Genomic DNA, 20,883 nt, shown 5'->3' on the forward strand with positions numbered 1-20,883 from the left:
TAAGGCTGGAAGTCACATGATGCATTTTTGTTTTGTTTTGTTTTAAAAAAAGAAAAGGGGTTTGGTTTTTTAGTCTTTTTTTTTTTTTTTTTTAAGATGAGGTTGGGTGGTGAGAAAAATTACACTAAGGAAAGATGATGACATGGGACAGTATGGAGTAGGCAGAGCCTTCTTCCATGTTTTTCTGCTTGTTGACAGTGCATGTCTCCTGCCATGGTTAGAGAGGGGAGGGGAGGGATATGCAGGGTGGACTTCCAGGTTTGCAGCCAGGGTTGTGTACTGCTAACTGTCACATGGAGAAACACAAGGGTTTAGCCCTCTTGCCCTTTGGAGGTGAAGTGTAGTTCACCTTCTGTTGATCAGCCCAGAACAGACACAGGAAACCTAAAAGTATGGACTACCCAAATAGGAAGGTAGTCCATATATTGATAAATGTGGAAGGTTAACATTTATTTTCAGAGAATTGAAAAGTTCATCTATAGCTCCTCAGAATCTCCAGTAATAGTTCTGTCTATTTATTCCCTTTTCTGGGCTGGTCTCTTTTGGGCTGCCATGTCCTGCCAGGGCAGCCATAGGAGTGAGTGCAAAGAAGTCCAGAAGGAGCCCTGTGCTAAGACTCCTTGCACCATAGCTTATCTCTTAACCTGGGCCCTCTCACCTGAGCAGGGTGCGGCAGCTTGCTGAGAGGCATTAGAAAGCCCTCTTGGCTCTCCATCTTTTTATCTCATACTCACTTCTACTTTATGCCATCATCTGGAGAAAATGTGAAACATCCCTCCAGGAAGGGAACTGGCCTGACCAGGGCTGTTTTTGTTTGTTTGTTTGTTTTTGTTTTTGTTTTTTGAGACACAGTCTCGCCCCGTCCCCCAGGCTGGAGTGCAGTGGTATGATCCCAGCTCACCGCAACCTCCATCTCCTGGGTTCAAGGCATTCTCCTGCCTCAGCTTCCCAAGTAGCCGGGATTACAGGTGCACGCCACCATGCCCGGATAATTTTTGTATTAATTGTAGAGATAGGGTTTCACCATGTTGGCCAGGCTGGTCTTGAACTCTTAACCTTAAGTGATTCGCTTGCCTTGGCCTCCCAAAGTGCTGGGATTGCAGACGTGAGCCACTGCACCTGGCCAGGCCAGGCCTGTTTGAACAGGGCTGGTTTGACTTTTCTTTTTGTGTAGACAAGTTAGGAAGCAGAGATTTCTGTAAGAATGTCTGCTTCTAGGAAGGTGAGGAAGACCATGAGGGGTGCAGACATACTGTTGAAGTGATGGTCATAACTATTGCTATGTCTGGGTTTTAGGCACAAGGTCTTGTGTCTTCGGCATTACTCGTCCCTCCAGGACAGATGTATCTTTCTCAGTCGGCTCAGACGAGGGTCATATGATCTCACCAGCATGATCTCACAGCATTTCCATCAGGGTCTATGGGAACTGGAGCCAGACTTTTGTGATGGTTCAACCCCTCCTGTTCTTAGCCCTGGCCTTGGGTGTGATTAATATCCTTCTAATCACTGGGAGAGATTGCATCAGAGTCATCAGCTTCATAAATCCTCCTCTGGGGACTGGTGTTTGGATGCACTTTCCATATTCTCTGGAGGTTCTGGGCCAAGTGTCTTTGCTCTTTTCCCGGAGGCCCATTACCATAATTTTCTTTTAAATCCTTTATTGGGGTTGGTCTTCTCCGTGTCAGCCCATGGCTACAGCCAGCCAGCCCACTCCTGAGGGCTGGAGGCTGTGACCACCAACAGATGCTTTCCCCAAAGTATTGAGCAACAGTAGATGCTGAAACATTGAGTTAGGATACTGAAAGTAACTGTATTTGTGCAACACCTTACAGTTTTCAGAGGGAGTTCAGATTCCGGCATCATTTTAGGCTTTGGTCCTTTCGTATTTCTTGTTTCGTTCTGTGGGAATGGATGGTCATAACCCTCCATGGACTCTTGAGTACTGTGTTGGGGCAGCTTTTGCAGTTGGAGGCCTGGCTCTGGTTCCCATTACCAAGCTACATTTTCTCCATTGCATTCCAGGTCTTGAAGAAGATTCTGAAGTTACACAGAAGGCTTCGATAGCTGTATTTCATTCCTGTTCATATGTAAAATGTCTATTTGGTGTGATGCTTTTAGGGAATCACAGACTAGTCAAGGCTCTTTCTCAGTTACTGTCTTTGAGTCAAAGTCCGCTTATTAGGATGAAATTTATGTGCACATGAGGAAGAGGTGGAAAGACATACACAAAGGCGTCCATGCTGTTACATCTCTTGGATTTAGACATCCAAAAACATGAGACTGAAGTGAGAAAAGGAAACAGGTCTTCCTGTAGGGAGATTATTGTGGGCCTGGGGCGAGGGGTGGAAATGGGTAAAGGAGGCTGAGGGATGCCTCCCCTCAGACTGTGGACTCTTCTATACCCCCCAGGAGTTTCCAGGAAGTGCCTGAGTGCCCACTGACTGCTCCCCACAAAAGCATATTCCGCATTAGGCTGGAGTTGGGAGAGCACACAGCATTCTATCTGCCTGCCTGTCCCTGGTGGCCCCTTACCCCTCAGAGCATGGCCTTCTTAGTGTTCAGATGTCATAGGCTCTGGGAGGAGACAGCTGAGTACAAGTCAGGATGAGCTCCCTGGTGGTGATAGAGATGTGTGTTCGCCTGGGGATGCCCAATATTTACTGTCTGAGGCCTAAGTCCTTTCAAGGCATGTACCTGAAGATCTGTACCTGAGAGGTGGTGATGGGGAGGCTCTTCAGGCCTAGGCAGAGGAAGAGCTCAGCTCCAGGCCAGGCCACGAGGGCTCTGGTAACAGCAGAACCGGCATCACTACCCTTGCCCCAGCTTTCTGTGCTTCAAGAAGGAAATGAACAAATGGCAGGTGTGCAGGCTGCGTTGTGCTGCTCAAATTAGCCATGTTGCTAAGGAAACAAGTCAATCGTTTGAAGGAAGGAGCATTGGGTAAAGGAGATAAATCAATAAGCGAACCTATTTTTATCATTTCCCTAATGATTGTCTTGAAACTGCTAGACTAGAAAGAGAGTTGGAGCGACACAGGTCCTCATTAATGGGCTCAGAGGGAGCGAGGAGTGAAGGGGTGTTTGAGGAGATTGCCAGTAAACTTTATGAAATGAGGGCCCTAGTGAGCAGTGAGCCGGTACAGGAGGGAATGCAGGAGGGGAGGTGTCTTTTGCAGATTTCAAAGCACTTTCATGGTCATTTCCCCATTTTGGCCAGGTCTCTTTATTCTCTTGCATTTAATCCTCTCCGAAGTCTTTCTCTGATTTCTCTGGCCATCACATTCCTCCTCACTCTCGGATTGGGGTGGGTTTTTGTGTTGATTTGTTTTTTTCAGGATACATGTAGCTTTAATTGATTTTATAGTTATAAATGAACACATGCTCATTTGAACACTCAGAAAATGGTTAGAGGAGTAAAAAAGAAAGTGAAAATAACCCTACTACTGAGAGAAGACTCATCACCCTTCCAGCAAGACAGAATTTTTTCTCCTTCTCTCCCTTCTCTCTCTCTCTCTTTTTTTTTTTTTAGATAGAGTCTTGCTCTGTCACCCAGCCTGGAGTACAGTGGCATAATCTCCCCTCACTGCCAGCTCCACCTCCCGGGTTCACGCCATTCTCCTGCCTCAGCCTCCCGAGTAGCTGGGACTACAGGCGCACACCACCACGCCTGGCTAACTTTTTTTATTTTTTTAGTAGAGATGGGGTTTCGCCGTGTTAGCCAGGATGGTCTCAATCTCCTGACCTCGTGATCTGCCCGCCTTGGCTTCCCAAAGTGCTAGGATTACAGGCGTGAGCCACCGCGCCCAGCCTTCTCTCTCTCTCTCTCTTTTTTTTTTTTTTTTTTTAACATGAAAGGGATCTTCCATGTATGCTGGTTTATTTTCTTTTTAAAATAGATCATGTGTATCTACAGTGGACAGTATAAAAAGTTCAAATGGGTATACAGTGCGGAGAGTGTGGGTACCTTTTGTAAGGATACCTCTGGCTCTAGTTTCCATATATGATTCATTTATCACTTGAGTATTAATTTATTAATAAAATAACAGTGGTAACTGGTAAGGGCCCCACTGTGGGCCAAGCACAGTGGTAAGTGAGACAGGCAAGGTCCTGCCCTGGGACTCCCAGTCCTCACTGCCCCATCAGCTCCATTTGTTCAAGATTTCAAAACAAAAGCAATCTGGACACCAGGTATAGATAGTCTTCCCTAAAATATCCTCAGTGTCAGTCACAGACTGTAATGAGTGTCACTGAATTCCAAAACAGAAAGAGTCGGAGACCTGGACAGACTTCCATCTTGTCCCTGATTGTGGTTGCCGTGAAGGGTGTTGGTCTTTGAGGCCGTGGTGACTCAGAGCTCCCTTTGACCTTTCCAAGTCATGTCTTTGTCCAGTCTGCCAGGTTGAGGTGCACTAGCTTGACTGGTAGGTGGATGTTACTTGCTGTTTTGGCTCTTCCCTTTGGGGATGTAGCAGAGCCATTGCTTTGGGGTGTGAAGTTTTGCTGTCGGGAAGAAATGGGAGTGGTGCCTCAGAGGCAGCCTGCAACAGTGGGAGTGAGCAAGAGCCCTGGCCTGGGCCAGAGTGGGTGAGCAAAGCCCTGTCTTTACAATGGCTCCTCAGTGAATGCCTCTTGTTCATTCCTACCTGCATTGAACATTGACTAAGCTCCTACTGGGTACTATGGGCTCTGCTAAGCACTGACAGTAGAGAGATGAGCAAAACTCCTGCTTTCAAGATACAGTTTCCTGATTTAAATAGGAGAAGAAATAATACAGTCACACAATTCAAAGAGCTGTGGGGCAGGGGGAGAAACTTGCACTGACAAGGTGGCAGTTCAGCTTGGTCTTGATGTATGACCAGAAAGGAGAAGAAAGGCCATTGCAGGTGGTGGCAGAATCACCTAGATGTAAATGCCTCTTCTTTGTGCTTTCTTCAGAAAGGGAAGTGGAAGAGAGGTTAAAGAACAGGGCTGTAAGGGAGAGTGGCTGGGGCCTAGGCAGAATTGGATGGTCTCTTCTGCTCACCTCCCGTGAGATTTCCCTGCCACTATCCATTCTTTCACCTAGCCCCCAGTTACACAGAATCTCCACATTCTCACCGCAGGTTCTTCATTACCGCAGCCATGAATTCATCCTGAGGTCTAGATGCCCTATAAGGCCGAAAGGGACATCCCTCTCAAGGGCATGTATATCTGAACAGTTTTTAAAATGTAAAGCAAAAAAAAAAATATTTTTAAGCCAGAAGATTGCTGCTCTGAATGGGCCTCACATCAATTAGTGGGCAGAGGATTTGGCTAGAGAGGAAGTGGGAATAGGGTCTTCTCAGAACCTGTGAATTACCAAACTCCCACCTTTGGATTCTAGACTTTAGGGCCTTGGGTAGCACCAGCCATCAATACCTCATGAATTCTCAGCCACCCAGATACTTGGCCAGTCACTGGGAGTTTTACTAATCAGCACCTGGGCCAACGGCCATTCCCCTGCCTGGAGCATCTTGCAATGGTGATGGCTACACCTTCCTGAGCTAGCCTGTGTCCCCACAAACCTCACATATCTGCACTTGGACATTCTGGGCTAGTTAAGCTTAAAGGTGCTTACAGGGAGCAATATACTTGGGTTAATTGGCTAGGAAAATGCAGGTATGAACGTGGAAGCAGGGAGCCAGGGGCAGTGGAGGAACTGCCATGGTCCAAGTGGATATTATGAGTGGGGAGTCATGGGCAGTGGAGGAGCTGCCATGGTCCAAGTGGATATTGTGAGTGGGAAGGCCTTGGAGGCACATGGCTGCCAGGACCTGTCTTGCCTGCAAGTTCAGCACTGAAAACCCATCTGCTTTTAAGCCTGTGCTTATCACTTTCAGGCTTTCAGGGGAAGATTCAACCCCCCCAAACAATCATAGACCCCACATAGACCCATGAGAATGCGAGAGGTCTGCAGCTTGAATGAGAAAGTACTGGTGCCCAGTCCTACCTCTCAGGGCAGGCACTGAGCTTCTTGGATCTGCTGAGCAGGTGTCTGAAATTGCATGAGACATTTCCAGCTGTGGGGAGTGACCAGGTGAGCCCCACGCTATTGTGAACACTTCTGTTAGGAACAAGGACAGGGAATGACATGGAAGAGGCCCTGGTTTCACTCCAGTCAGAGCCATCAGCCTCCTCCCCCAGCTCTTGGGGACTGGCAGAGAAACCCCCACTTTGTGTCATGCTGCCTAGCTATGTTCCTGGGAACACCGTTCAAGAGAGATGCTATGAAAAAAAGATTTACAAGGTGAAGCAAGTTTGGGAAATGTGTGCTGTCCCAAACCCCCTGTGTGTGTGTGTTTGTGTGTGGGATGGAGTGTGTGCCCACTGTGTGCAAAAGTATTAAAGGCCCCAAGAAGTCCTGCTGGGGAGAAACCTTCTTACCTTTACCTAACCCAGGCTTTCTCTCATTGGTTTGATTGCAAGTTCCTATAGCACCAGTATTTCATGGCCTGCATTTCAGGAATACCACTCTCAACACTCTCAACTTCTGTTGTCTTTCATCAGTGACTTGTATGCGTGTTGTCAGTTCCCTTTCTGGTCCCATCGCCCAAGCATGTTTTCAGGAAAGGGTATGAATTCCTTGGCCACCATTGCTCCCGGGTTCCCATCTTTAATTTGCAGGATGAGTCTGGGATTCTGGGTGCTTGTGCCAGGCCCAGGGCAACCTAGGCTGTTCAGAAGGCTTATGGGACACTCGATCCTGGTGTGGTCCCTGATTGCTCCATGTTTATTTGTTCAGAGGTCTGGGTTACAGCCACGATGGGAGGGGAGGAGCACTCCCCCTTTGATCAGTGGGCATGGGTGGCCCAGGGAGGCTGTGTGTTGGAGGGCCAGTCCTTAGAAGGTGGGCATGCTAGCTGGGTGGGCGTCTGTGGTGTGTGTCTGCTGGCATGTTTGGCTCTCAGGGGCTTGGCGCCCAGAGTGTTTGAAGGAGGAGGAATGCCCATGGGTGCTGAGGGACTTTCTATGTGGGGAGGCTCCTCTCTGAGTCGGAGGGTTTAAGCAGGCACAGTGGGGTGTGGAGGCAATGGACAGGCTCTGAGGTCCCCTGAGGCTGGGTCTGTTTTTAGTTCTAGTGGCTGAGCCTCAGGGCAGCAGAGGCCCGTGGAGTGGTCTCTGGTGTCTGTATGCTGTGTGAGTGTTGGAAGTGCGTGGGAAGGAAGGATGGCGGTCAGCTGCTGGCGAGTGAGTGTGACTCTCCAGTGTGACTCAGGGATGCATGGTGGTGGGGGAGGAGAAGGCACTGCCAAATGAGGATTAAGAGAAGGACTCGGGGCTCACACACGGCCAGCATCTCAGCCCTGCAGCCCTGCATGCCAGCACCCAGACCAGAGCAACTGGTGAGCAGCTCACATCTCATTGCACACACTGCCCCAAGCCCTCTGCCCTGCCCTCCCCAGAGATGCCCTGGGTGCCAACTTAACATTGTGTTATTGCCACAGATAGCCTGGCAGGATGGGGGGCATTGCAGGGATAGCTGTGATTTGCCCTCCTGAACTCCACGAGAGGGTTCCAGGCCCTGCACCCTACACAGCCTGTCTGGGTATGTGGGGAGATAAGAACAGCCCCTTTCCTTCCATCCACTTTGCCAGATCTATTGCTCCTCTCTTCTGCCTGGATTCCAGAATCTTCTAGAGCACAGGTTGCTCAGCAAGACCAGTTGCAGTAGCTAACTTGTGTTTGTCCTAACAGTAATCACAGAATGAAATCCCAACATGCAGAATGATAGTGCTGGGAGCTGGTGATTCCTTCTTTCTCTTCTGGCAGTCCTTCTCACATCCCTTGGAGCGTGTGGCAAAACCTTCCTGCAGGGGTCAGGATGCTGGCACCCGAGTCATAGTCCTGTTTTTAAAAAGGCACAGGGAGCACCTCACCTGTTTTCAAAAACATCTAACAGAAAAAAGCCTGCATTCATTCATTGTAGTGTGGTTCTTACAGGACTGGACTTTGCTGTCCAGGATTCAGATTTGTGATCAGTCTCTGTTTCGTATAGATGCAGACGCTTAGGAGAAAATAAGGTGGAACAAAGCAAGCCTCTCCTTCCCCGAGAAGTACATTGCTGAGTAGAATTTTGAAATAGAAGGAAGCTCACATGGAGAGAATTGTTTCTTTTCCAGGGGCTCTTCTGTTACTCAGTGGTGCAGAGATTCTGGAAGAGGGGACTCCAGTTGTGAGCCCAGGAGAGCAACAGATTGCAGTATCTGGATCTGTGCACAAGCGTTTTTACCCAGTCTGGTGGTTTGAAGACTGGGGAGAACAGGGGGTCTGCTATGGCATTAATTATGTGACTTCCTTCTTTCTTCCCCCTTCCGTTTTCAGCCTTGGTTATTGGATTTGTTATTGAATTCACTCAGTAGCTGGAGTGTCTGTCATATGCCCAACTATATTATGTATTGGCTACATACGTTCTTTTTATGGAGAAGATGCTTTGTGTTCAGAGACCAGGCAAAAATGTTTTTGGTTTCACATGCTAAGGACCATCCTCTGTCCTGCCTGCCTGTTTACAAATAAAAATCACGCAAACTGCACAGACACAATGCGGATTGATAGAGCTTGTGTGTTTATGGGCATGGCCATCTTGGAGGCTGTGTCCCTCTCTGGTGAATTTGTTCCTTAACTCCGCTTTCCCACGCCATTTGAGTACATGATCCTGGCCACCATCATTGCCAACTGCATCGTCCTGGCCCTGGAGCAGCATCTTCCTGAGGACGACAAGACCCCCATGTCCCGAAGACTGGTATGTGCTTCCCCTCCTTCTCACCTTTCCCCTTTTGTCTTTCTTGGTTTCTTCTCCTCTGCTTTGTCACTCTCCCATTCCCTTCCTGCCTGTGAGTTCTGGGAGGGGTTTACTCTTTGCTGGGGGACAAGTTAATGACAGACCCCATGGGGATTCACACAGGAAATAAGAGATTACAGACACCATGTCTGTGCTACATGGCAGCCAGGGAAGAAGAAAGGGCAGGCACAGCCCCATTTTCTTCCCTCCTGTTTCCTAAGGGGCTTCTGACATGAGAAGAAGAGGTGGGGAGTAGAGGGGAGAGGATGAAGGATGCTCAGTGCTTGTGTGTATTTGTGGTTATGAACTTGCCAATGCTTACGTCCTTATTCTCCTTAAAGAAATGAGTCACACATCTAACGTATTCCCCCTAAAAAGAACAGACAAATTGCCTAAAATCCACGTGTGTACATGAGATGACGACCTTCAAGCTTCTAACTTATGTGAAGAACAGCAAACTCCTTCAGGGCAAAGCCAGGACCATCAGGGACCTTTCTGGGAAGGAAGTCTATCCTCTAGGTGTGACCCTTACATCGTCCATTTCTACAGCTGGTTCCCCCTTGCCCCATGCACTCCTGAGTCACAGACAGCCTGCAAGGGTCCCTTAGCACCCTTGCTTCCCACCTACACATGGGCAGACCCAGCACAGACATCCAGGAAGGGCCAGGCTGTGCCTTTACCTGTGTCTCATAAAGCACAGTCCTCTTCTCACTGGTGCTTCTGCTCCTCATCCCCACAGGAAAAGACAGAACCTTATTTCATTGGAATCTTTTGCTTTGAAGCTGGGATCAAAATTGTGGCCCTGGGGTTCATCTTCCATAAGGGCTCATACCTCCGCAATGGCTGGAATGTCATGGACTTCATTGTGGTCCTCAGTGGGTAAGTCCACTTTCTGTCTGTGTGTGTGTGTGTGTGAAGGGGGTTGGTGTCATGAAGTGGCTGGGGGCAGGGAACCTGGGGTGGAAAGACAGCAATCTGTAGAGTAGGGGCAGAAGAAAAAGCTCAAGGCTAAGATTCCCCAGGGTGTTGGACCACAGGTCAGCCACCTCAAGAGCAGGATGAGTACTGTGTGGAGATGCTTGTGGTGTTAAGCAGAGGCTGTGGGACTCTCAGCCAGGTCTGAAAGCTGCCACTTCTGGTTTTCCATTCTGTGCTTGGCTCAGTGGCTAAACACCCACTTCTCTGGGGAGGGTGACTTTTCCCAATAAGCCTTTTCACCAAAGCAAGCAGCTTATCCCCACCTGAGAGGCACCTCCGAGACGGGCCAAAAGATGCAGTCAAATGCAGCTTCCTTGGGGTGTTGGAGAAGACCCCAGCCATATTTTCTGAACTGATGATTGAGACTTGTGTTCTGATAACAGAATTTTTCATGATTTGCAGGTTTATTAATAGTATAAAATCGAATCATATTAAAATGTTGGATAAATCATTCTGTGGAAATTAATATAGCCATAGAACATTGGGGTTGACCCAGTGTCACCACAGCATACATGATGGCGGTACATTTAGTTAAATATTTGATAAATCTTTCTTTTGGAAATGAATATAGTATGAGGACGTTGGGTTGACCGAGTGCCGTTGGCAGCAAATGTGTTGGCCTTGGGAATGGTGTGATGGGCAGGCCTTCCTGGGCATTTGTGGCTTCCTGTTGGTCTTTGTGTCAGGTGGCTCTTGGTGCCTGCAGGGCTGGGCACTGGGGAGTGGTCCTGTGTGGATGTGGCAGCGAGTGATGTGGTCTGGAAATTCCCTTACCCAACTGCTTGGCAGACAGAGTTCAAACCCATGAAGAAAAGAAGAGAGTGACTTAGAATGACAGGGAAGGGGAAATATTAGCTACTATGTGACTGACCAAAAGGAGAGAGGGGAAAAGAGGAATTGTTTTCCAGGGAGGAGTCAGAGGAATGGCAAAGGTAGGTAAAGTCTTAGAAGGAGGGGTAGGGGCTTGGGAATTATTGCATCTGTTTTTTATCTTGTGGAATAGACAAAATACTCTTATTTTTTAACCTTTATGCCATTGGGATTACATGAAAGGGAAAACACTGAAGATGTAATGGACTGGAATATGTAAATGGAAGCATGTAAGCATGTAAGCAGCCAGCCCCTCAATATGGGAAATGGATAAATAGACAGGGATGACTATTCATGTTTAAAAATATCTGTTGCCTTACAAAATAATTTTCTGGAGGTTATTTTTCTAAAAGAAAATTCTACTACATTTTAAGTATGAGTTAATATATGAAGATATAGTTTCTACATAGTATTACAGAAGTATATTGGGTAATGTTTTAAATGTCCCTAAAATAAATAATATGTGCTGTATTAGAAGAGGCCTATATGAGAATCTGAATCATTTAGAAATGTTATGATTCTATCTAGGAGAAACGTGTACAAGTCACTACAGAAGAATAAAAAAAAGAAGAAAAGTATTGTATATATAATAAGTTTATGTGAATTCTTGGTCCTGCCAGCTCTATATGTGGCAGAATCCATTTGAAATTTCTTGTCTAGTCCATTTATTTTTATTTAAATGATTATATGTTCATTAAAGAAATATGGAAAATACAGAAAAATTAAAAGAAGAAAAAAAAATTCACTGATTCAGAAAAATTCCGGATTATTTTGGGGTATTTCTTTCCAGGCCTTCAATGCCAAGCAAGTTGTCTTTTAAGTGCTTGTCATTTTGCTGCTTTTTCCCAATATAGTATGAGCATATTACATGTTATTGCATATTTTGGTAAAAATCTGTATTGATTGATCAGCAGTTTGTTAAGTAGATGTACACATCTTGCTTCTCATTTTTGCAATTACTTGACACTTGGATTCTTTCTGTTTTTTGCTGTGATAAATAATTATTAAAGATGCTCCAATGTACGTCTTTTGGATGTCACATTTTACGAGGCATTTTACGAGGTTGAAGAAGTACTTCTGGAGAAGAATACAGCTGTTCTGGTGTGGGGTCTGGGAACTATGATGGCTGAGAGGAGGTGGAGAAACTGGACTGTTTGACTGCATGAGAGAAGACTCACAGTAGATGTTAATCTCTCTGCAAATAAGGGTTGCAACATGGTTGTTGAAGCAGCAGATTCATAGGGACCCGTAGGGTTCTTTTGTCAGCACAACCAAGAAGGGCCCCTGGGTCCTTGCCTGCATGTCCAGGGGGTGTTCAAGAGTCGGTGCAGGTGCTGAGCTTGGCTGAGTCAGTTGTCCTCTCTGTGCTGTTTTTCCCATCCCTCACATCTTCCCTTCTTAGTGGATCTTCAGGTGTCCCTGGCTTTGTGGATTGCCTTCGCAGGCCCCTGATTTCCACCTGAACTCACAGGACTTTGCTCCTGTTCCTCCTCCAGACCCGCTGCTTAGCCCTCTTCCCAGCATGGACCATTCCCTTGCTCTCTCCTCAATTCACGGGTGAATGTGCTCCAGGCAAAGAGCTTGGTCCTCTTGAGATCCCCGCTGAGGGGCTGAGGGTTGCGGTTCTATCCCACAGGAATGGATGATCATATTTAGTCTTAACACTCACATGGTGCTTTCATCTCCCACACTGTGTGGCTCTAAGATGAACGTTTTTCATGCTGGAACATTGCTGAAATCAGCCTGTGTCTTACAATAATGGCATGATATAGTTTAATTGACAGCATGTTTTTCTTTCTTAGTGCTACATAAAATTATGGGGCATCATACAATTGTTGGAGTTGTAGATTCAATGACATGTGATACCAACCAGGGAGGCAGGCAAAGCGGACTTTAGAGATGAGTCATCTGGTACTCGAAGAGGGTAAGTTATTCGCCTAAGATCTCTCCTGCCTCTTAATGGCAGATGCAGGAGTCGGAATGGTACCATTTGATCCAGGGCTGGTGTTTTGACCCCTGCCCTGTGCAGCCTCCTTTCCAGGCCACCCGGTATCCTCCTTTGTCTTCCTGACACCTGCACCCACAGCAGTCCCTGCTGACAGCTCTTCCTTCCCACCTCATCTCCAGGTGTCACCTCCTATTTTCCCCTGTGCACAGGAGGAATGACAGGTGCTGGAGCATGACACAGTGCCTCAGGGCTGAGGCTGCACAACTTCTCAGCTCTCAGTGCTGACAGGAGGGAAGTGGGTGCTGAGGTGTCAGTCAACTGGCTCAGTGTAAGACCTACTCTTACTGACCTTTGCTAAGAGATGACTAGTTGGAGGGCCTGGGAAACCACATTCTGCCTGTGACCTGTGACCTCCTAAACTTTCGTATTCTTTGGCCTGTAAGTTGAGGGTGTGCATGGTTCAGAAAGTGCATTTGTGTACATTGCTTCATCTTGTCCTCATAATGCCGTAGTAAAGACCTTGTTAGCCTCATTTTACAGATGAAGAAACTGAGGATCAGAGAGGGCACATGAATTGCTAGTAGGCACTAGATCCAGTACTTGAGCCCACATCTCCTGGCTCCAGGTTCCTTCTTTGACTCACTTTTCCCCATTCTGTCAGTTACTTCACAACCCCAAGGGCCCCATGGTTCTAAGGCTCTGTGGTTGCAGGGTCCTTTAGTCCCTGTGAGGCAGTGTGGGATGAGCCCAGGAAGGGGCATAATCAGGCAAATGTTCACTCTCAAAAGTGGGGCTTCATATGTGAGTTGAAGGGGACAGGGGCCCCATGTGTGCATCCTGATACTTCTGTCTGTGGTAAAGAAGGCATGCCACTTTAACTGTCAGCATAGCATGGTTTGATATGTAGAGAGTGGATCAGAGTTCCAGCTGATTTCTTCATTAGTTGGCTTGTTTGTTCACTCATTCGCTCACCCATTCATTAATTCAGTGTAACTAGTAGTGGGTTGTTGAAGGCAGAAGGAAATGCTGGGACCGAGAAACATGGACGTTATTGTATTTTCCCACCTGCTAAAAGACAGTGGAATTTGCCATTCTTTTAACACATTCTTATCTTACATTGCAAACAACTCAGGCAATTTCTAAACACTTGTCAGGCCACCTGGAGAATTCCAAATTAGTTGAAGTCACTACTACACATTTGTCTTAAGAGTAAGTTATAAAAATATAGTACCTGGAATAGATGGGCAGATGAGAAGGGAGGATGAGAGTCAAGGGCACTCCTAAACCATGGGCAACAACAGGGAAATGAAGGCGAGGACTGTGCCTTAGATGCCCGCTCATCTCCATATGCCCAGTGCCTGGCATATAGTTGGTACTCAGTAAATGCTGAATGAATTGAATTACTGGCCTGTCCCCAGATTTTCTTGTCTATAGGATACAAAAATGGGTGCTGGGGGAAGGCTGGGGCTGGGGTAGAGAGGGATTGTCTGTTCTCAGCCTTCCCCCTTGGCCTGGCTGAGCCGGGCAGTGTCTATGTCTCTCTCATCTCTATCTACCTCTTCCAGGCTGCTCATATTCTGGTCACTCTATTAGGAAAATGAAAGCTGGGAGCTCAATTTCTAGGCCATTAAGCAATATTGGGATTCCAGTCATCTGTGGTTATTTACCAGGTTGTCAGTGTTACCTCCTGAGAATTGCTTCCTGGGTGATGAGGGCAGAGTCAGTGCTGCATATTGAAGATGTAACCTCATTGAAGTGGCTGTGGATGGGAAGGGGGTTGGAGGGGTGGATAAGGAGAAAGCGGGGGTGTCACATCACCTGGCATTTACCATATAATAAAAATGGCCATTTATTGAACCATATGCCAAAGACTAGACACACACACACACACACACACACACACACACACACGATTTCTAATCCTGAAAATGGTACCAGGAGATGAAAATCATTAGGCTTGACTATTACCCAGTCCCATTTTACAGATGAAGATGCCAAGGCACAGACAATTTAAGTAACTTGTCCAAATCCAAATGGTTGGTATAAGGTAAAGTCAGAATTTGAACCTAGGCCTGTTTGCCTTTAGCACCTGGGCACCTTCCCTAGGCCAAATGATGTCACTGTCTCAGGCTCAGCGATGGCACCAGCTGTTCCTGTGCTACTGGAGCAATTTGATCTCCTTTCCCTATTTCCTTTGAGCCTCTTTGGGTTCGGGCCAAATGGAGAAAAGCGTGTTATCCCTTTCCATCTAGGAAGTCTTTATTTTCCGTTGTATGTTTAAGTATTGGTGACATTACAGAGCTAGTCTTGAGTGTTGGTAATATTGTCTATTTTCCTACAAAAACCCCCAAATCAGCTCAAAATATGCTCTTTCCTGAGTTTTGCCAGCCTTGTGTGGGAGGTGACCTGCGCTGGCACTTCCCTTTACTGTGGAGGACATGGTGTAGACTCTGGGGAGGGGCAGGTGTGTCTGTGCCTGGCTCTTCCTCCTTCCTCTGCCAAGATCATCACCCCGGGGCTCAGGAGGCCCCTCAAGAGCTATTGCTGAATACCCACCGTGTGCTGGGTACTGTGTTCAGTGTGGGTGGAATGGGGCCTAGTGTCTTCCACGGTGGTGGGGGCGGGGGCCACGCAACATGAGAACCTGAAAGGGGGCACTGGGGAAAGTTTCTTGAAAGAAGTCACATTTAAACAAGTGTAAAGGATGGACATATGGGACTCAGCTGGGCAGGGAAGGAGAAGAGCCTTTCTGGTAGAAAGAATGCTATGCACAAATGCCCTGTGGGGGTGTCTTGTGGAGAGAGGCACACAGACAGACCACAGGACACTTCTGGAAGCCTGACGGGTGGCATGGGGAGAGACCTGCAGAGGTCAGCAGGGGCCAGTCTAGGCCATTCTGAGGAGTCTGTACTTTAACCAGAGGGCAGTGAGGAGCCACAGAAGGCTTTGAGCAGGGGGTGCACTGTTTTCTCTGAGTCTGCTCTGGATGTGGCTCGACTCGTTTTTCTTTGTTACCCTGGAATCAACTCTAAGGAAAGCCATGGAGAAGAGTCTGGAGCCATCTCTACATCCTTAGCTGCAGTTTGGGAGGATGTGCAGAGCCAAGCAGAAAGAGGGGAGGCAGAGGAAAAGGGAGCAGGAGAGAGGAGAGCCAGGGAGTGCTGCAGGAAAGCTGGGAGCTGCCGTCCTCATCCAGCTTCTCACCAGTGGCACATGCAGAATGATTTAGCCTGAAGCCTGTTGGTAGGAGGACGCTATCTGGAGCTAAATATATATTGATAGGTATTTTTAGAGGGTTTTCTGTAAGGAGGCTGCCCTAATACAAGAGTTTCCTGAGCAGCTAAAGATCGAGGAAAGCAGAGTTTTCCTCTGGGAGCACTGTCTCTCTGGGGCTGAGAATGTGGGGGAAGAGTTGTGAAAGCAGTCCTCGGGCCCCCAGCCCAATTTAAATCCCTGTGGTAATAGTATGATATCACTGGGTATTTATATAGCATCGTCAGGCCAGTGAGCCTGGCGGGATCTCACAGACCTGTCTTTTACTTGTCCTTACCGTTCTGGGCAAGTGAAAGAGGCAGATGGGGAGCAAGGGCAGAATGGGTAGTGGGAGGAGACGTGAGAACTTGTTATTTAGGAGATGGGGAAACAGAGGCTGAGTGGAGTGAGGCAAGGGACTCAGAGATTCTCAGCTGAGCTGGTAGATGACCAGATATTTACTTAGTGCCTTAATGCTAGGCACTAAACTTGGCATCAGCATTATTAATGCTGATGTTGGGGAGGTCTACAAGCCTGTAAGCCTTACTGCTTTTTAGTTCTTCCTCTCAGCATCGTTGCTGGCTGCTCCTCTGACAGACCTCCACCTCCTCCTCTGACTTTTTGTGTATTTCTCGTTCCACACTGGGGAGTACAACTGCCACTTGCAGTATCTCCTTTTATCAGAACATTATTTCTGTTCCAATTGCATTTCCCCCCAGATGGGCGAATGATGGAAAATATAAGGTTGGAATATAGGATTTTGATTCCGGGGAGAGGTGGGCAAAAGGCAAAATGTGAAGCTTAAAGAGCTCTTCTTAGCTCTGTGCTGCTGATAAACCCAGTTCCTTCAGGGAGACTCTGAGTGAGAGTGCCAGTTAGTAGTTGATAGGTGGCTGAGATGGGATTGTGCCTTGGGTGGGAGGGAATTTTTTCTCATGTATGCACTCCGTCTTTTTTTCTAGATTGAGATACACCATTGGTTCACTCAACAGATACATATTGAATATCCACTGTGTTCCAGATGTAAGACACTGGTGTTGGGATGGTTTCTCTTTCCTGAAAGGCTTCTTCTTGCCACTCCCACCCATTGACAGAAGCTCCGTATGGACAGAACTGAGTGGGGCCTGAATTGGCTTTGATATCACCAAAGAGGAGAAAAAGCCAGAGAGAGTGAAGAAAGCTGCAAAATCCCTGGGTGATTTGGTTTGGGACTTTTTTTTTGTCTCCTGGCATTGCATTCACTCAGGGTGATACAGGGAAAGAAATGGCAAGGTGCTTTCTAAGTCAGACCACTCTCCTGGACCTGGAGCTCTCATTTGAAGGCAGTTAAATGTGTGCATTCTTGTGCTTTGCATGAGTGTATGTGGAAGAGGGAGATGGGGTGAAAATTCCCAGGTATGTCTTCAAAGCAGAGGTGGATAATGGCATAAATGGGAATTCCATAGATTTACAAGAATTGAGAATTAAAGGAACCGTTTACATTTCTGTTCTGTGGTTGAAGTATGTCTCCTCCTTTGGGTAGAGATTTGTGCACTTGTGTCTATGTTGTAAATATAGTCCACAGTTAAGTATAACTGTGTTGGTGTGAAATGTGAAAATGCAACAGCACTATTTAATGTATGTGTCACTGAAGTCAGGAAATAGCAGATATAGTGAGTGCAGAGTGGGAAGGGAAGGGGCAAGGGGGCAGTGCCAATGTTGAGAGGAAAACGAGGGTGTGCTGGTTTGAAAGAGAACATATGAAGACAAGGTAAGGCTAAGGTTACTAAAGCTCAGTCACTGAATTTTCGATCTAGGAGAATAATAAATTTGCCTAACTTTCCCTTCCTTATTGTTTTTTTCACAGAAGAGAAGACTAAGGTGCATGTTGCTAAGTAACTTGTCCAGGGTCTTTTAGATGGGGTGTGGTGAGCTGGGGCTTGGATCCTTTGTAATTCCAAATCTAGCACTCTGTTGCAGCTATGCCTTACTACCCTTGGCGATGAGAATCTGCTGCTTTTTGGTTGTATTTAGGACATGAACCTGGAGGTATTAAAAAATAAAATTTTCTATTATTTGGCTGGAATATATATGTGCAACTGACATGGAAACAGAGTTTAATCTCATGGACCGAATGACTTGGGGGCTCTGGGTTCTGGTCCTGATCCTGACGTACATTCTTTCTGTCATACTGGTGATAATGTAACCCATCTCAGCTTGGCTTTCCTTTATGAAACTTTGTTTATGAAGTGAAGGTAAAACCTGCTGTGGCTACCTCCACCAGGTTTCATGACAAGCAAATAGGATAGTGATGATGTTGATAATGACAGCTCCCGTTTAACCAGGAGCTCATGTCTTATTTTAAATGTAGAAGGCTTCGTATACTATATTGGCACTTGCACATATTATTTTAAATATAGAAACATAAGGCAATACTGATGTTATCTCCATTTTACAGATGAGGAAACCAAAACTCAAAGAGGCGAAGTCACTTGCTCAAGGTCAAACAGTTACAAAGGGGAGAGATTGGCACTTTAATTCTATTATCAACAATTCTAAAGCCCTTGCTATATCTAGTGTACAGCACAGCCTCCACCACCAAAGTGTTTTGCAAAACAGTAAAGCAAAATACCAAATCAGTGAACAATAATACCTTCCCTCCAGGACAGTGATATTATAAAGATAAATGTTAAAGTACACATAAAGCACCCTAAGTGCCTTGAAAAAAACCAGCATATAAAAATTGAAAGTACTCAAAATACTGTGGTTCTGTAGACCTCATTAAGAATGGTCATTTATCTCTATAAAACTTGCAACCACAGAAACAAATTTCACTGAAACCTATTGCAAATTTTAAAACTATGGCAAATTTAAAATTTTCCATTAGTTATAATTTTGCCTCAGGAGAGAAGTTTACTACATATTGCACATAGGATATATCTTATTTCCTTTCAGCAGTATATCTAATTTTATCAAAATTAGTCAAATCCTGCTACAGTCATTACCCATAAGAACAACAAAGAAGTTCCAAGAGAAAAAGTTGAAACAAAGGCGTTTATTTTAAACTTTACTAACAAGGAAAATGTTACGTTTTCTAGAATTCCATTTTTTTGGTCTTTTCTTTCTTTGTCTTCTATCCTCCCCACTTCTCACAACACATACACAGGCCAGAAGGGTCAGCTCCTGTCCGCCCACATCTGGATGTGACCCAGGAAGGCTGACAATGCCCTCTCTTCTCCAGGAGGAATGTCTAGGCAGAGCCCTTGCATAGAGGAGGGGCTGGAAAGAAGCCTGAGGTCTGACTTCTTCCCTCTTGTCTTTCATTTCCTTCCTTCTTGGCTGCCACTCTTCTGTCAGTTGCCTGGGCCTTGGTGACAGAACATTTAGGAAGGGGGCTCAGGGCCATGGTTTTTCTCCCTGGCCTCCAACACCGGGACAGTAACTAGGAGGCAGAGTGATAAGTGTGGCAGCTTCACATGTCAGATGCATCGGAACCAATTTATATCACTGTAAATCGTTTACAATTTACAATTTACAGATGGGGGTCCCTGCATCTCACCTCCTCCCCACTAGCCCTCTGGGGTCCAGGTCGGCATGACTAGCCATGGGAGCGTTCAATCTGAAATGGAACTGAAACTGACCTGGTTTGGGTTATCTTTGCTGTTGAATCTTAGTCAAAACTCTGGGTGAGGGAGAGACAACCAGAAAGAAGTCCAGTCAGGGCTAAGCATCCCTAATACCCATATATGAAGCTCTGAACTATGGTGTGGGGGAAAATGGACAGAGTCAGGAGAAGACAGGAGGGAAGGAAGTATAGAGGCAGCCAGTATTAGTTGAGCACATCCTGTGTTCAAACATTGTGCTGACTGCTGGGGACGCTGCACTGGATGGAGATACAGCCTTTACTCATAGCTTGCTGTCCAGCAGAGAAGACAGATATTTACTTTAATTTAATAGTGTATAATGTGCTGCATAGGAGAAGAGTTAGGGTGCTAGGAGAACTTTTCACTGGGACCCTAACCTAATTTGAGACCTGAAGGCTGAGTTGCACTTAGCTAAGATGAGATGAGAAGAGGGAAGGGGACAGGAGGAGGAGAGTTCCAGGCAGAGGGTAGGGCAGCTGTGCAGGGCTAAAGATGGGGGAGGCCATGGCAGGTCTGAGAAACAAAAAAGTAGGCTGGAGGGGCCCACAGTGATTGTAATCTAAGAGGGGTTGGAAAGCAGGCAGGGACCACATCATTCAGGGCCTCATTGGCATGTCCAGGCATGTTCAGTGGGAGGCCATTGAATGGTTTGAAACAGGAAAGTGAACAGATTTGTAGGAGAGGCATGATGTTTGCAGAGAAGAAGATAGAACAAGTTGCCCAAATGACTCCATGTCTCCTCAGAATTAGGGACATAGGATTAAAGTCCTCAGAGTCCCTTTCTTCCCTCTTGCCTCCTCCTTCCAACATCAGCCCTCAACTATAATTTTGTTTAACCTATTGGAGCTGTACCAAAACCCAGTCTACAGACCTTATAATCTAGCCCGGCACATGTTAAAGATTTGTTAACCTGCCCAGAGTAGAGACATAGTCCCTGGCCCTCTGAGATTATACTCTGAGCATCTCCTACTGATTCAAATAATGGGTAAGAATTGATGCGTGTGTGGGCTTTTATTTTTTATATTCAGCAGAGAAATTATTTTAAAAATTCTTTGCTGAGAACATTGCTATATGATTATTATGATTTTAATTTTTCTGATAGAACAATAGTTAAAAGGATCAGGCCAATCCACATGCTTGTTTATGGGATGTTTCTCTTTTCCCTGTTTCCAAAGCCCATGACACATCATGATGCTGAATCTGGATCCTAACTGAACTCTGGTTAATAACCACTGTAAATATAACATTTTGTGATTTAGAGGCCCTTACATTCTTCTAGTGGGGAGCTCAAAGTGTTCTGTGAGTTATGGTCTACCCACTCATTTGGAAAAGGGAAATAGGGAATCCCAGTTCCCTTTCCAAGTAAGTGTTGTATTCTCTGTTCTGGAGACAGGTCACCGAGATGGATTCTTCACA

At 46.3% G+C, this 20,883-nt stretch overlaps 1 protein-coding gene across 3 annotated transcripts in view; it reads left to right on the forward strand.

The window, feature by feature from the left end:
• CACNA1E (calcium channel, voltage-dependent, R type, alpha 1E subunit) overlaps positions 1–20,883 on the forward strand; it is a 347,324-nt gene that overhangs the window by 18,737 nt on the left and 307,704 nt on the right. For all 3 annotated transcript variants that reach the window (XM_011951155.1, XM_011951156.1, XM_011951158.1), the window contains exons 2-3: positions 8,652–8,757; positions 9,536–9,675. In XM_011951155.1, coding sequence (XP_011806545.1) covers positions 8,652–8,757; positions 9,536–9,675 — 246 coding nt within the window. The remainder of the gene's footprint in view (positions 1–8,651; positions 8,758–9,535; positions 9,676–20,883) is intronic.

This window comes from Colobus angolensis, unplaced genomic scaffold (genome assembly GCF_000951035.1).
Source record: "Colobus angolensis palliatus isolate OR3802 unplaced genomic scaffold, Cang.pa_1.0 Scaffold315, whole genome shotgun sequence".
In the NCBI taxonomy this organism is placed as follows: Eukaryota; Metazoa; Chordata; class Mammalia; order Primates; family Cercopithecidae; genus Colobus; species Colobus angolensis.